General features: G+C 44.4%; 1 protein-coding gene across 4 annotated transcripts in view; it reads left to right on the top strand.

Annotated features, from left to right (window-relative positions):
• Kcnj1 (potassium inwardly rectifying channel subfamily J member 1) overlaps window positions 1–16306 on the top strand; it is a 40279-nt gene that overhangs the window by 17045 nt on the left and 6928 nt on the right. Inside the window, exons 1-2 of one of the 4 annotated variants that reach the window (XM_010616562.2) lie at window positions 6966–7084; window positions 11285–11447. In XM_010616562.2, the coding sequence (XP_010614864.1) occupies window positions 7074–7084; window positions 11285–11447 (174 nt within the window). In that variant the 5' untranslated portion in view covers window positions 6966–7073. Of the gene's footprint in view, window positions 1–6965; window positions 7085–9331; window positions 9452–11284; window positions 13519–16306 lie in introns of those variants that run through there. The other 3 variants (XM_019206394.1, XM_010616563.2, XM_010616564.3) reach the window with 3 other exon arrangements.

Below are 16306 nucleotides of genomic sequence, written 5' to 3'. Positions count from 1 at the left end.
CATGAGGCTGACTCTAGTAGCCATGAAGAGAAGCCGGAAATGGGTTCTTGCTGGAGAAGACTGTCAAGGGTTGGGAGATGGAACTGCTTTCATGTTTTTTAATTTTTATTTTTACAGCCATTGTGGGGAGTTGGTAAATGTACATAACATCTTTTTTTTCATCTTTCCTTCTCCCCTTTTCCACTTCTCCTGCTGTTGGTCCCCTTCCTTTTTGCAAAAGATCTACCTCCCTACTTCCTATACCAATTTTTATTTTTCTAATTATTTAAATTTTGATCTTCTTATATAAGATAAATCATGAGCTATTTAGGCTTATATGTCTGATTTATTTCAATTAACATTATGGTCTCAACATGAATCCATTTTCCTAGAAATGACTCAAGTTTATCTTTATGGCAGAATAGTACTCCATTGTATATAAATGTTACATTTTCTATATCCATTCTTCTGTAGAGGGGCCACTTCCAACATTTAAATACTATGAATTGTTCTGCTATAAGCATGGGTGTGTGTGTATATACCTGTGCTGTATGTCTTTAAGTCTTTGGGAAGAAGCCTAGAAGGGGAATAACTGGGTCTGACAGAATTTCTAGTTTTAGTTTTTTGGTGAATCTCCATACTGATTTCCACAGTGGTTGTACTAGTTTACATCCTCACCAACAATATAGCAGGGTAGAACTGTTTTCTCCCATGCAGAGGAACTGGTTTCTCATCCCTTCTGAAGATGAGATGACACTGGGTTGAAACCTTCCCTGAGGGGATTTGGATTTGATATCAGGTGCACAGAGGTGTCTTGAAGCAGGAGTACGTATACTAGGGAGATGGAAAAGAGGTACTGGAAGCATCCTTTCTGAGGATCTAGTTCTGCATTTTTTAATGGTGTTATGGGCGGTCACTTGCCTATAAACAGGGAAGAACTTTGTGCTTTTGGAAGTCTTTGTCATAAGCCCTTCGATCTTGGTCTTGTGTTCATGCATTGTAGAGTTGAGTTCCCAGATATACCCTTAACCTCCATGCAAAAGTGACTCCTAGGGCAGAGACATATTTCCAATGACATATGGTTTAAGCTTGAACTAGGGATAGTCCCTGTGGGCTATTTCTCTCAGTATGCCTTTTTAGGATGCCTGGGTTTGCCCCATAATTGAACCCAAGATTGATCCGCAGGTACAAATTCCTGGACTGGGAGTGTGGCTCAGTGGTAGAGAGGTTGGCTGTCCTGTGAGAGGTGCTGAGTCCCATTCCCAACACACACACATACATACACACATGCACGCACGCACGCATGCACGCACGCATGCATGCAAGCACACACAAACACACACCTAAAGCATAAAGACCCTCAGATTCTCTTGCAGCTTCCTTTATGCCCAGGGCCCCAGGGACATCCTTCTGCTCAAAGCTCTTGCCTTCTCTCCACTGACACATTTAAATGTGCTAGTGGGTGCCTCTGCAGAGTACATGGATCCCACCTCTGCCAGATCCTCATCCTCCATCTCTGTGACCACAGGTGCTAGGTGGGGAAGCAGACCTGCAAGTCCTCACAGCATTTCACTCCAGGAAGGTGTGGGTGGGAGCTGGTGACACTGGAGTCCTTCCCTTTCCTGCTCAGCCATGTGAGTGAGGAAGGCCCAGGGGCACCCACAGCCAGACCACAGGTGGACTAATTTTCAAATACATACAAAGTAAACACAGAATATAGGTCATTGAACCAGACAGCAGATGCTGAGATCCTGTGGATGAAGAGGAGCCAGAACACTTGACAGAGAGATGCTAGTTCTCTCTCTGTGTAGTTGACATCACTTGTCCCAGAATTAATAAAAATAACCCACTCTGTTGTGCATAGCATATTTTTCTTTTCCTAGTTTCTAGGAAGACCTGAGCAACATGGTGCCCCTCCTCTGAGGCAGGGTACTTATGGCACCAGAGTGGAGGCCACACCACAGTCTCAGGTCTGAGCAGTGGAGAGTCTGTCATAGCACTTTCCTCTGTGTCGTACTGGGTTTCGAAGCCACCCTGGCCCTCATTTTTCTAAGCAGCTCTGGACCAGTTTTTCTTCTTTTTGCTGTCCTTACATCCTGTGGGCCCTTTGGGGTCATTCTGCTTCCAGGATGCCTGGTCCAGCTGATTCAGGCCACAAGGACTTACCCTCGCAGTGACAGAGAGCTGATTGTCCATCACTCACTTGATGACTTTTCTCCCATGAGAATTCTCAGGAATCCCTGATGTAGCAATAGCAGAAAGACTTCTTGAGGGCCTTTGTTCATCTGGTCACTCGAGTCATTCCTACAATTAAAATGTCACTCGTTTCCACAGGCATCTAGTTATTTTGTACTACGAAGCCTACAAAGTGGCAGGAATTTATGTCAGATGTTGGTTCTATTCTAAGTGTTAACATGGGTCAAATCCTTCAGTGGCAACCTGAGCTTTTAACCAAAAGTTTTTTTCTTATGTCTACCCTAATGCCTTGTTGCCAAGCCAGGTCATCTTTGTATAATATGTTACTTATCCACCTGAATTCTCCCAAATGCTCCTTCATTTAATGGAGGGGTAGATACCATTATTATTGTCATTTGACGTATGGGAAACTGCAGTCTGACTTGTATCCCCTCTAGGCTAGATGAGGTCTCCTCCTGGATATTACCAGGGCTCTATGCTGTCTGAACTGCTAAAACAATCAGAGCTGTGGCTTTGTATGTAGAAGGCTTGTGAGGGGGCAGTGTGAGCTTCCACTGGGTGAGCGCCTTTCCCTGCTCATCTTGATGTTGCTACCACACCATCATTAATACCCAATGCTCTTTCACTTACTAAAACTGTTTAAGACCATTTGTAGCTACTATGTCTTTCTTAGTCCTTGTTACAACCCCTCAGTGCTTTATTTGGTTACTTTTTATTATCTGTCCAGCAGCTCCCCCACCTCCCTAAGTGTCATCTTTGAAGATGCTGTATCCCCAGCTCTTAGAAGGCTTCTCAGCATGTGACAGATCCCAATAGATGTTTATAGACAGGAGGAAAAGAAGGAAGAAACCAGCAAAGAAAGGCCAAATAAAGAGGAATGGAAGGAGGAGAATGGCTAGAATTTTTCCTAGACATCCCTGTGTTTCCTCCCCCACTGTAGACTTCCAATGTTATTCATCATATGGGCCAGATATTTTGGGAATTTGTGTTTGAACATTTAATTGAGACCTGAGTTCCTACCCTAGCCTTGCTTCATCTGGGCTATTTAATCTCTGTAGGGAGTGGAGCTCAGTGGCAGCCATTTAGCCTGCTTAGCACGCACAAGCCCCTGGGATCAACCCCAGCACTGCAAACAACAGTGAAAATCACCTTTCTACATCTCAGTTTCCTTCCTAGTAAAAGAGAAGCAATTCTCACATAACTACTTCATAGGACACTGAGAGGTCTGATTAAATAATTCCTGCAAAGCCACTATCACAGTTTCTGGTACATGATACTCAACAAGGGTTTGCTTCATTCCCCTGCAGTAATTTCATGTCAGTTTGCTTCATCCCCCTGCAGTAATTTCATGTCAAAAGGTGTCAATTTTTCAAGCCTAATCCTGCATAGGAAACTAAGCCCCTTCTGTGCCTTCAATCAAGTATGGGAGGAGGCCTGGCCACCATGAGGGTCTTGCAGAGAATACACTGGTAGCCTTCAGGTCCATGTCAAAGAAAGACACATGGGAAGAGATACATTTTGATATGTCTCATTCAATAAGTAAACTCAAAGTGGACACTATCAGTCCAGTTGATGGGCCAAATTCTAACTTTCTGGCTCTGTGAATTTGTACCAATCACTTAGCTTCTCTGGTCTTTGGTTTCTTGCTCTATATACTGGGAATAAGAATGGTGCTGAGGAAGAAATAGCAATTGCCCAAGTCTGGGGCAGGACTGGCATGGCAGATGGTTGTCTGTGTAGTAGTTGGAGTAGTTGCTGTAGTCAATGGAGTAGTTGTAACAGACATTGACTTGTGCAAAGAGCCTAGGACACAGTAAGTTCCATAAATGTTACATTGGTCTCTCCATAAGTTAGAAGGAAAACTACCACAAGACTAAAGTAGATTCAAGAGACCTTTCTGGAACACTTATTATTTTCCAGTTACTTTATTACATTTTGTTTCATTTCATCTTCAAGCCACTCTGAAAGGTATAAAACCCCTTCCATTTTTCACTCATTCTTGGGTTCACTCATTGTAGACAGAGAGATGTATGCCAGAAAGACAAATGCCATTCTAAGAGAAGTGAGTTTTCAATGAAACGTGGTGGTGTGTAGTTGACTTGTTTAGCTTCACCTCTGGCCATTTTTCACTTTGGGGCTCACTGCTGGACCACACACCTCTGTTGGGAGTCAGGATTCTCTGGGTCCTCCGGCTTGGTCCATAACATATTTTCATTGCTTCACTGTCACTGTTCTCTTCACTCGTATTCTCTGCCTCATCACTGAGAAGCATCTTGCAATCCATTTGCTCTGTATTGCATCCAGATTTTTGTGACTTTCCCTAAGCTTTTGCACTCTTTAAAACTTCTAAACTCTTGATAGGTAACAAATGCTAAAAATATATCGTTCTTTTGGTGTGCAAACAAATGGTCAGAATCACTGTTCTAACATAAGTTTTCAAGGATAACATGGAGTTCAAAATGCATGAACTGCATTTCACACTGCAATGTGAAAATGTAAATTGAGTTTAAAAAGGAGAGGAAAAATACCATAGCTATACCTGATGCTTGTGGATATGCTCCCTCTTCCAGCCTCAGCATTTAAAGTCACTCTATATGGCCCCACCCCTGGATGTTTGCTTGGTTGTCAGTTGGATGAGCAAAGAAAGAGTGAGTTCAGCAGCAACCTGAAGAAAAACAGCTTCTCTTTGTCCCCAAATATTCTCTAGTTAGAGCAGACCCCCCGAGCTGGTCTAGTTAGAGAGACCACCCAAGGCCCAATGGGCAGCAGGCTGGATAAAGCAATGACAAGTCTCCACACATGAGGCACCCTCAGCCCACTGACCACCACTCATTCTGTTTGCAGAGTCTCTTCTGTGTTTCCAGATGTTGATAACAAAATGGGCAACTTTCCTGGAGAAAGCTTTCTAGTAGAGGAGGGACAGACAATAGACAAACATGTAAAGCAACAGGTAAACAAACAAGATGACATTTGACAGTAAGAAAGGAAGGGAAGAAACTAGGACAGAATGTAATGACCACTGGTGCAGGGGATGCTACCTTAGATCAGATGCTGAGGGGCTTTCAGAGGAGGTGGCAATGGATAGAGCTGAGTCCCAGGTCGCACCATAGTGCTGTGAGTCCTGAGAAGCCAGCCACAGGAAGACTCAGGGCAGAATGGTGCTGAAGAAGAAATAGCAAGTGCCAAGACCAGGGCAGGACTGGCATGGCAGACTGCAGAGCAGTCGGTGGGAGCCCAATGAGCAAGGTCAAATGGTATGGGGAGGGGCCAGGGAATGTGGCCGAACCTAGGTCTCTCAGTGTCTTGAGGTCATGAGAACAAGGGGAAGCATAGAGAAGCTTCAGGAAAACACCAGCATGAGCTGATCCGTATGATTCATCTCTGCTGTGGCTCAGATGTGTTGCTCCATGTATATCAAATGCCACCCACCAACTCCCTTTCCCGTCATCCCTGCTCTGTCTAGCAGTTTGAAGGCTGAGATGTACCTCTCATCCTCAGACCAGAGGCCATGGGGTCCACACCTGGCCAAGGGCTTTTAGAGAAGGCATAGTGGCAGGTCTTAATCACCAGGCGCTGAGCTCTGGCTGCTCTGGTCTCGAAGGCAGTCATGCTAACCTCAGAGGAAATTCAATCGGTCTGGCACAATTATATCTTCCTGGCTTAATCTAATCTCTTCATTTTATAGGCAATCTTTTCTCTCTGATCCCCAGCCTTTTCTTTTCCTTTGTTAATTTTGTGCCTACCAGCCAGATAAACAATATGTTTACCCTTTGGGCTTTATGTATGAGAAGATGCAGGTTATAGGTCCCTATAAAGCAGCCCAGAGCCTGCTGCCTTCTCCCAGATGCTCTGGGGGGACAGCCTTCTTGGGGAGCCAGCAGGGACAGAGTAGCAGGGAGAAAGAAGACCTCCCTAGACTGGGAAGGCCTAACAGGACTGCACACCCTTCCCTGTGTTTTTTTCACAGCATATGTGAACACTCTTGTTTGTCCTTGGGTCTGGCAGGAAGCCAGCTGCCTGCTTAAATCTAGACCTGGGAGTTAAAATGTTTGCCAAATGCCAACTCAACCTTTGGCTGTCCCCAGTCCTAATCTATTCCTTAGGGCTCCTCAGCTTTGCTAAACAAGGAAGGAACATAGTATTTCTGCTTTCTCTCTGCTTGATCCTCTGTTGGGTGTTCCCATACTAAATCCTATCTTACCATTGTGAAACAGGTGTTCTTATTTCCATTCTCATGGAAGAGAATACTAAGATTCAGAGACGAAATTTAGCCTGTTAGCAAGTGGAAGTTGTGGGTTTGCAACGAGATCTTCTGACCTTGCAGTTTTCCCCTTCACAACTGTTGGTCTGTGTTGGACTCCAACTTTTTTGCTTTTCCAATCCCATTTGCTGCCCTTTGCAAGAATGTCTTCAGTATCAATGCTGATCACAGCTTGGAACGCACACCCTCCAGGTGCCAGGACCTATGGTAAGCCCAGCTGGCAACCTTCATAATTCCTAGAGATCATCCTTCTATCCTGTCTTCTCAGGAAGTCTCGGCAAGGTGGGACATGCCAGGGCTCAAATGATGTTGAAAAGCACTCAGTGCTGAAAACAAGCACAGTCACTGGAAGTGTGGAAGACAGAAAACTGAGTCAGGGAGCATCCAATTTAGGTCTGGTGAGAGCAACCAGCTGGAAGTGTCAAGAAAAGGAGGGGAGAGGAAGGAAGGAACTTAAAAATGAGCTCCAGGGCCTTTATTTCTCCTTAGGTTTCTTAGTGACTTTTCTTTCTTTTTGTCTTCCAGCCCTAATCGATTACATTGGGAAATTGGCTCTGTCACGCACCAGTGAGTAGCAGAGCAGGAATTCAAGCCTGACTCCCACTCCTGTTTCAAGACAAAGAAGGGGAGCCTACACATGCTCTGCAGGTGACTGGCCTCATTTCTTTCCATAGGAATTAGGATTATGTGGCAAGGCTTACCCTCTCCCCCCAAAAAACCCTATCACCTACTTGTGATATTTAATCTGATCTAGATGTGTCCTCAGGCCGGTCACCATGCTTTGTATGAGTCCAGGTGAGGGTGCTTTTGCTGTATAAAGGTAGACAGCTGACATAGGGATGGTGGCTTGGTACATCCTTGCTTGCTGTGCTGGTGGCTCTTGCTCTGGAAGTGTTTAAAGACATCCAGCCCCACCTTTGAGAAAGAAGACATCCTCTGGGACTTCAGTGGCTGGTTTTCTGTCGCTCTTGTGAGCGTCCCTAAATTTGGACTGCACACCAGCTTTTCACCCAGCTGTCACTCAAGAAAGCAGCAAGGGCTTCCCTCCAATCATCTTCCTGTCCCATCTGTCCTCTCTTGGGTGTGTGTGGGATGAGAGGCAGAGAGAAGAAATGAGATGGGAGAAATGTGGGATGAGAAGATTCTTTAAATGGTCCTCCTGGATTCTGGTTGTCTGGGAAGTCATTTGTGTCTCCAGAGGGGCCAGTTTCATTGGGAATTGGAATATTCAGGCTGCTGACTCTAGGAATGCAGGAGTTATGGGCAAGGAAAAAAAAACAAAAAGAAATACAAGATACCCTGAGAAGAAGAGAGGAAAAGAGCTGAACTGAGTTCCCAGGATGAAAGAGAGAGTACAACCTGTGCAATGCTGGTTGTAGCGACTGTGGTGGGGGAGGCAAAGGCTATGTGAACGTCTTCCCACTCAGCTCCCCAGATTGGGACTGCTGTGCTTGGGGGAGCTGATGACCAGCTGCCATCCTTGAGGAGGAGCTGCACCCAAGAAAGTCAGCACAAAATCTTAACTGCATGATTTATGGTCCCGTAGAGACCTGGAAGGGCGGAAGGGTGGGTGGAGCCCATGGCTGTGTCTCGTGTGCTTGCCTGACCTCTATCTGGACAGCAGTGAAAGACTAACTGGGACCTTGGGAGAGGAGAACTCTCCGCACTAGCCGGGCTTCTCTGTAAGAGTGAGGGTAAGCCGAAAAACGCTTTGTGTGTTCCAGAACTCTCATGAAGGAGAAAGTAACTGTTCTAGGGGTGCAGCCACTTGCTAGGGAAGGGAGATGCTGAGTTCATCTGGAGGCTCAACAAGGTCCTAAAGGAATGGCAAGCTGGGCAGGGCTGGGAAGGGAAGCTATGAAGTCACAACAACATGACAGGCACATTATACATGTATTTCTTCTATTGCTTTACTGGGATGTGATTTCCACCGCACAATCTACCCACTAGAAGTGTACCTTGGTGCTCTCTTGGGTATCTTCCCAGACATGTACAACCACCTCCATGGTCAAATATTAGAATATTTTCATTAACCCCAAAGACCCAGGCATTCATTAATAGTCATTACCCTTCTACCTCTTCCCCTACCCTCTAGGCAGCCACCTAACTTTCTCTCTCCATTTGAAACATTCCACGCCAAAGGAGTATCTGGCTTTTCATTTGCATAAATGCCAATTTCAAGGTTCATCCATGCTGCAGTGTGTATTAGGTTCTCATTCCTTTTCTGGGAGAAATAATTTTTCATTCTTTGTGTATGCCACTTTTTACTTAGTGATTTGTGAGTTGTTTCTGCCTTTGCATGATGACGAATAATTCTTCTATAAACACTTGTGACAAGTTTTTGTGTGGATATGTGTATACTTTATTCTTTCCCCTAACAACAAAGCCAGGATCGTCACCAATTTATGAAAAGCCACAGCTCAGAAAGGCGAAGTAACATTTTGAAACCAAACAGATTCTCTTGGGTTTGGTTGGACTATGACAGAAGGGCAAATAAAAGAGAAATAAAGTAGAATTTCACTTCACCTTCACCAGGTCATTATACACACGAATGGGCAAAGAGTACGCAGGGAAAGCACGAGTGAACGTGCGTCAGTGGTTGACCTGGTGTAGCCTCCACTGCTATCTCTCTGGCCATGGGTCTGGGGGCACAGGACTACGTTTGCTTGACGTCGGAATGGCTCTGAGTCATGGAGAGATGTCCTTTGTCCTTGTTTCACAGGTAGGCAGAAGAATAGGTCAAGAACCGCTCAAGTCTCTAGCTGGAGTAGCCGTGGGAGGAGCCGCGTAGGAAGTCTCTGTAGCAACTTCCTCATTCTGAATGGGCTTCCCGGAGTGAGCTCTTCCGGAAGACAAAGGGGGGTGTCAACTGCAAGGAAGATGAGCCTCAAAGAGAGGAATCCACCAAGTGCCCGAGGAGAGCTCTGTGGCGTGGGACAACAGGGTCACCAAGGCTGCCGGCTGTCCTTCCTTCTGGCCCCAGGGCTTTCCCAGAAAGCACTTGGATTTGGGAAGGCAGGTGACATGCCACCCCTTTAATGTAACTCTGATGGCTTGGCAGAACTCAAGCCAAAACTGGTAATCATTGACCCTCAAAAACTCCCCAGGGCATTTTAATAGACTCTAAGGGAAGGCTGACTCTCCAGCAAATCCACTGCCCTGTTGTTTATCCAAAATCCTTGCCCTTCTCATCACCTTTCTGGGAAGCATGATGCTAGTGCAGCCTTGATCCTGGCGTACAGAAACCTGGCATTAAAGGCAGCATAGATTGCGATGTGATTGGGTCTTTTCATTCTATGCAAGAGAAATTAGAGCCAGAGGTAGTGTAACCAAGGGTGTTAACAGCTGGATCACTTCCTGTGTTCCGGTGCTGCCTGAACTCTTTCTGTCTGTAAGATACACATGCATGTCCCCATTTTACAGAAGAGAAAACTGACATGCTGTGAGGTTATGTAGCACCCAGTGTTAGCACGGGTAAGTGACTGACTTCAGATTCACACCCCACAAGCCCTCTTCTAACATCCTGCCCAGTTGTTCACTTGGTGAAATGATGACAGGGAAACTTCAAACATAAGCTAGAATGTGGAACTAGAAGGCATTCAGAATCTCTCCTCCAGTCTGAGAAATGGTGTTCTGTGCATCCCGTTCTGCAGGTCTCTCAGGCTGGGCTGCAGCAGCATTCATCGCCTATGTAGGCAGCGACATGAACACCACTTTCCAACTGTGTGTGCTCAAGGCACTAGCTGACTTTGCTCCACTTTATAAGTTCTCAAGATCAAGAATTCCGTTTTCTTTAGCAAAGTGTGCTTTGCTTGTTGCAGGCTCGGTATGTTCAGGCCTCCTGTCCATATGGAATTCATTCATTTCTGGGTTGGAAACACTGAGTTGATGTAATAGCAAACCAAACCACAGAGAACTAGAAGGGTCAGACTAATAACAGGATCCTTGCTCACATAATACATACAACGTTTTATAAACATTTAAATTCTTTCATTAAACTGCAGTGTCATTAAACTGCTGTGGCTCCATATGTGAAATTTAAGAATAGGGTCATTATAGATGTGTCCAGTTTCCGGAACATTAGCCTCCACCCAAATGCAGGCTGTTATAAGAGGAACAAGTGGGAAGATGATCATTTGATTTACAAAATCACTTTATAAAACAATCCACTATAGGGTTCCTTTAAATACCTAATAGCACTCTGTGTTATGGAATACGACTTACTATTCACAATTTCTGTTCACAAAACATCCTTGGAGAACAAATGTTGATTTAAATATTGGATTACATATCCAGTCATGTACAATAATATTTTCAATGTAGTGGGTTTTTTTTCTTTTTAAATACAGAGGTACTTCAGTTCACGAACTTAATTCTTCCATGATTCTGGTCACAACTGAATTGATCGGGAAGCAAACCAAATTTCCCCACAAGGTCAACACTGAACCTAAAGATTGAATTTGACTTGGTTCACAACCAATTTGGTTTGTGACCAGAACTGTGGAAAAAATTAAGTTGCACTGAAGTACGTACCACTGTAATAATAAGAATGAAAGGACCATGAGATCAGAAAAGTCTCAGGATCATTGTGTTAATTTAATCATAAATTCACTGGAAGCTGGAATTTACCTCTTAGGCTGGTGACCCTCATCAAGGTCTGAACAGAGAGAAAGGTGGCGCTCTAAACACAAGCTTTAAAATTCTCTACAGGCAGAGCTGACTTCTCATCCTTCCTATTTAGAGAGTGCTGTCTGTTCCTGGTCCACCCTAGTTGAACTTTTACCCAGGACTCTGTAGGAACCTGTCTTTTCTCTCCAGATGGTAAGCATGTCTGTTTTGTTTTACTAGGTTTCTTTTCTACTGTGCCTTCCTCCAAATCCTGGATCCTGACAGACAGCTGAGCAAATTTCCCCACCAAAAGCTGGAATCCCAACCCAAAAGCTCTTGTTGGCTACATCAAGGATCACTAATACATGAAGCTTTAAAAATCATCTCCTGTGCCTCTCCAGAGGCAAGTGACTCGACTTCCTCATTGACGTCTAAATAAACAAGCCACTGGACACCCCAGGCTGCAAGAAAGTTGGATAAACATTTGCTTGGGAGGAACCACTTTGGCAAAGTTCTCGGAGCTGATCTGCCCTGTTCAGGTCCCACAGACATCAAGTGCCATCATGAGAAAGTGGCATTGAGCTGATATTGCCTTCTCCATGTCCTCTTTGCAAAATCAGCACTGAGTCCTTCATATCTTCATGAATCTATTTATTTCCTTGACAAATACTTATTGAACCTCTGGTCTCTGCTTGGAGCTGGTGTAGGGGGCAGGAGGAGGAGATAGTAGGAGTCACTGCCTTTAGATCAGCATGAAAGTTACTGTATGAGTCAAAATAATTATTTATGCTACAAATGCAAAGGGTACACTTAAATCTTATAAGGAGAGACAACTTGAGTAAAAAGAAAACGCTTTGAGAAGATGACATTTGAGTTTCTTTTTCTGAAATGACATTTAAATTGAGATTAAGAAGTCAAGTAGGATGGGATAGAGTAGAGCTCCAGGTTTCCTAGCAGAAGAAATAGTGAGGCAGGCTCAGAGAGGTTAAGCAACATGCCCAGGATGTGCAGTTGGAGTGAGGGAGGGCTGAACCTCCAGTGTGTGTCTTTTTGTCTTTGCACCACCACCTACTAGCTAGGTGTGACTGTGGCATTGACTCCAAGGCAAGGGGGCTTAGCTCCCCTGGCAGGTTCTTATCCACTAGGGTAGGTTGGGGGTGTTCCCATTTTCTCACACTAGCCATTGTCATCAGAATAAATTCCTAGCTGTAGAAGATGCAGCAACTGCACCTGGTAGAGATCTACGGATGCTTTCAAGTGGAAGATAACTTTCCCATAACTCTAGGCCATTGCTTATAGTTTGCTTAAGCCAGGACCATCTGTAGGAAGCAGAATGCTTGCTAAGATAAAATCTTCAGCCACATTCACAATACCCTCTTAATTCCATTGACATCAGGACATTGTTGAATTCTGCCTGGCAGTACTGGGCCCCTTTACTGCTCCAGGGCCTGTGGCCTTCTCCAACATTCACCCCTAGACCTAATCCAATCAAGCCCCACCCCTTCTCTCTTTTGATATTTTTCCCATAAGCATTTCCTTGTGCTGGAAAGCTGTCCCCTCTCCAATAATGAAAGCCTCGCTGTCTTTTAGATTCAATATCTAAAACAAACGTAGTCTCTTGGGGGCTCTTACCCTTCAGTGTGATCTCTTCCCAAAGCAAGGGAAATTTATGAAAATCTACCACTCCCGAGGCACAGTAAGCAGATGTTGGATAAATGTTTACCTTCTTTCCATATTATTTGTGAACTATTTTGAGTACACCCTGGGCTTTAAAAACAGACTTCTCAATCAGGCAGATCTGGCGTTTTCTAATCTTTACTCTTTTGGTTTCTATTTTGTGATCTTGGCCAAGTTGTTTAATGTCTCAGCCCTCAAGCTGAGGGCACTATTTGCTTTTGCTTCAGGGGGCGCTGTTCACACAGAATTCAGGGGTGTCTCCAACTGGCTGGGAGAGAGTGCAGCCTTAATTACCATTCTCTGCTCTCTGGAGACTTGTCTTCGACCTAGTCTTCCCTTTCATTTTTTCTGGGCTGTACATCTCCACTTTTGAAGGTCCACTCTGTCCACTCTGGCACAGTGGTCTCTCACCCAGTAAGCAATGTTTTCCCTTGGTAAAGTGCTGTGTTCTGTGAAGTTTGGGAGAGAAGAATTTTTTAAAAATCTCTGGAGGAGCCAGGTAGTTCCAACTGTGTGGTTAGGAGTTCCTGTCATCCCTTAGGGCTCTTTGGACCTTCTGTCACTATCCTCACAGTTTCCAGGGAAGTGCTACACTCCTTGAAAACTGAACAAAACAGAGACAAAGTGCCTCTTTGGTCCTTCTTTGCATAGCTGAGATCTTAAGGAACAGTTATGAAATATGATAGAAATTCACACTGGAAGTGCACATAGAATGAGTGTCCAGCTTTTAAAGCACTGGTTTTTGAAGTCCACAGCAAATGCATGGAACCTCACAGAAGTCTGATGGAACCTCACAGGTACCTTCCCTGGTCCAGCTTTATTTCCCATGCTGGTTATACTGGTGGGGACATTATAGCTCCAACCCTTTCTTGTGGGATCGATGAAGAGATAGAGATTTTTGTGGTGATAATAGGTAGTATCTGAGAAGGAACAGTGATCTTGGCAGGCAAGTTAGCTAGATCAAATTTAAAAACTGAACTTAAAAATTTTTAACTCCATTGCATGGCTTTTGATATTGTAATTTGGCTACTTCCTAGATTGATCAAATCTCCATAAGAAAAGCAAGCACACCCACAGAGTACATATATGCACATGTGATTTCTGGAAGAAAACAATGGAATTGTTTCTCACCAATTGGCTTGTAAAACAATTTTTATTATCCCTTAGTCACACCTGTTATGTTGTATGTGCTATGGTCTTTTGTGGTGTCGGAGCCCTTCAGCCAAAGAACACTAAGAATACCCTATATTGGAGTCACTTGGGCTTTTGTAGTTAGTCCATGAACTACAGATACATGAGCAACCATGCGAGCCTCAGTGGAAGGGGGCAAGGCTTGAGTGGGATTTGAACTTGTTTTAGGTACTGAAGGCTTATGGAAGTGACACTTTGCTGTGGAAGGAATTATGGGTGTGTTACTGTGTTAATTAACACATTATGTTAATGAATCTTATGATCTAGAAGGAGAGAGCTCTGGCATGGATCCAAAGTTAATTATTGGTACAAAAACAGCAATCCCTGTTACTAGCCAGGACAGGAGGCCATTTGGCTGTTTTGTGGTTTGTACAATGGTCATGTTACTGTTTTTGTTCAAACAAGATTACAGAGAGGTCTTGTTTTTAACTAATCCCATCATGATCATAGTGGTTTTGCCTGATGTCAATGCACTTCAGAGTGCATTAGTCATTAGTACTAGAATACCAGAGCCTTACTGGGAGTGTCAGACCAGATCTTGATGGCAGGTACTGCCCTCCCCTCCTCAGTAGGCATGTGTGTGTGGTCAGTGACTCAGGTTAAGCGAAGAACTATGTTACATCACCCCTTTGTCTGGCCTTGCTAAGAACAATTTTCTCTCTATGCTGTTCCCATCTCTCCAAGATGAGGGTTGCACTCTAATTATAGACAAGTCCTTTTTAAAATTATGTTTGCATTTCCAACATCATCTGTTCTGCACTGGAAGTGGGACCTGGAGTCAGGGAAGTTCATAGATGTAACTTGTAGTCAGAATTTTTATGCCCTTCTCTTGAAAGTCTTTCCTTCTTTGGCTGTGGTCTCTAGTACAGTCCCTTTGACTCAGCATGACAGATAAGATGGGTGTAGTCAGTGACTCTTGGTTAAATTGCTATACTAGTTTAAATGTATGAATCAATAATAACTATTGCCTCTATTTATTGCATGATTAATATATTCTAGGAACTTTACACATGCCATTGCATTTAAATTGTACTCTGACCTTTGGATGTATGTGTTATAGCCAATTCACAAGTGAGAAAACTGAGGGTCAGAAAGGTTAAGTGGCTTGCTTGGGCTACCTGGCCATTGATTAGCTGCAGAGCGGGGCTTCAGGTCCATGTCTGTGCTTACTTGAAGTGGAGTCCCTTCCAATCTGCTAAGCTGCCTCTGGGGTCACCTGTTCCAGGAGCATTCCTGGCCTAGGTCTCCTATATTCTCATTATCTCCCATGTGAAATATACCAAGTTGTTCAGATAATGCTACTGTGACCAGCTGGCCCAGAGACGCCTACAGAACAGTGCACCTATGAGAGTGCGAACACCACCAGAACTTGGGATTCCCTGGCCTCTGTTCCTGAGCTCTCTTTTCTGGAAGGACCAGGGAAAGCTTGTGTCTCAGGTGCATCCTGTACACAACATTCCACTGGCCTTGCAGCAGAGAGGATGTGGGAGTACACTCACCTCTCTACTTGAGGTGGGGTCTTCAACCAGCGCATCCCCCAATCTAGCCTGAAAGGAGCTCAGCTACCCATGAAGCCAGGAAAGATTGTTTCTACCACTCTTGCCAAATTCCACTGAGGAAGAGTCCATTGGACCCCTAGTGAGCTGCCTGTTAAAGACATTGGAGCTAAGTCTCTGGCAAGCCTCCCTCTGTCTACTACAGGAACTAGATATGGCCAGGGCAGTTCAGTGAGCTGGGTGACTTGATGCTCCCCGGGGTGCTAAACATTTGCAAGTCCTGCTGGGTGACTGTTAGATAGGTATAGATGATTTTCATAGAAAACAGGAAGTGTTCTACAGTAGCAGTTAGATGCACTTGTTTTAGTTCCTCAGCAAGGGTGCTGTGGGTCCCCTCTGTTTGCTACCTTTACATCCTATTCTCAGTCCTCTTAGGCAAATCTGCTACATGCAATTGTCGATGACTTCTGCAAGAACAATATGGGAAAAGGGACTGACACTTTGTTCCTTTTCTAGCATAGTACCTGGTACTTAGGAGATGTTCAGTACCAAGAGAGTTCATACAGTTATGTTAGTGCAGAAGGCAGAGAGCCAGCCCCATAATTCCGGTGGGTATATGGCTATGGGAGATCCTCGAGAAGTGTTTTGTAATTCAGTTGACTCTTAGCCTGAAACAAGGTAGTAAATGTTCACAGAAACTTGAATGTCTTCTGCACCACAGTTGCCAAGGGGCTAGAGAAAATTATTTTTGACATCCGCTTTCAGGCCCCAGAGCTAATATTTCTTACCTCTAATACAAAATTTTTTACTCCCAGAAATATCCTGAAGTTAACTTTGTTTGTGAGCAGCTTAACTAAAAGGCAAAAATATTGAATGTCTTTTTTACTCATATGGAGAA

Source organism: Fukomys damarensis, unplaced genomic scaffold, assembly GCF_012274545.1.
Source record: "Fukomys damarensis isolate Sample0158 unplaced genomic scaffold, DMR_v1.0_HiC HiC_scaffold_16, whole genome shotgun sequence".
NCBI classification, from domain to species: domain Eukaryota; kingdom Metazoa; phylum Chordata; class Mammalia; order Rodentia; family Bathyergidae; genus Fukomys; species Fukomys damarensis.
Note: the sequence above shows the minus strand (reverse complement) of the source record. Positions and strands in the feature narration are given on the sequence as shown.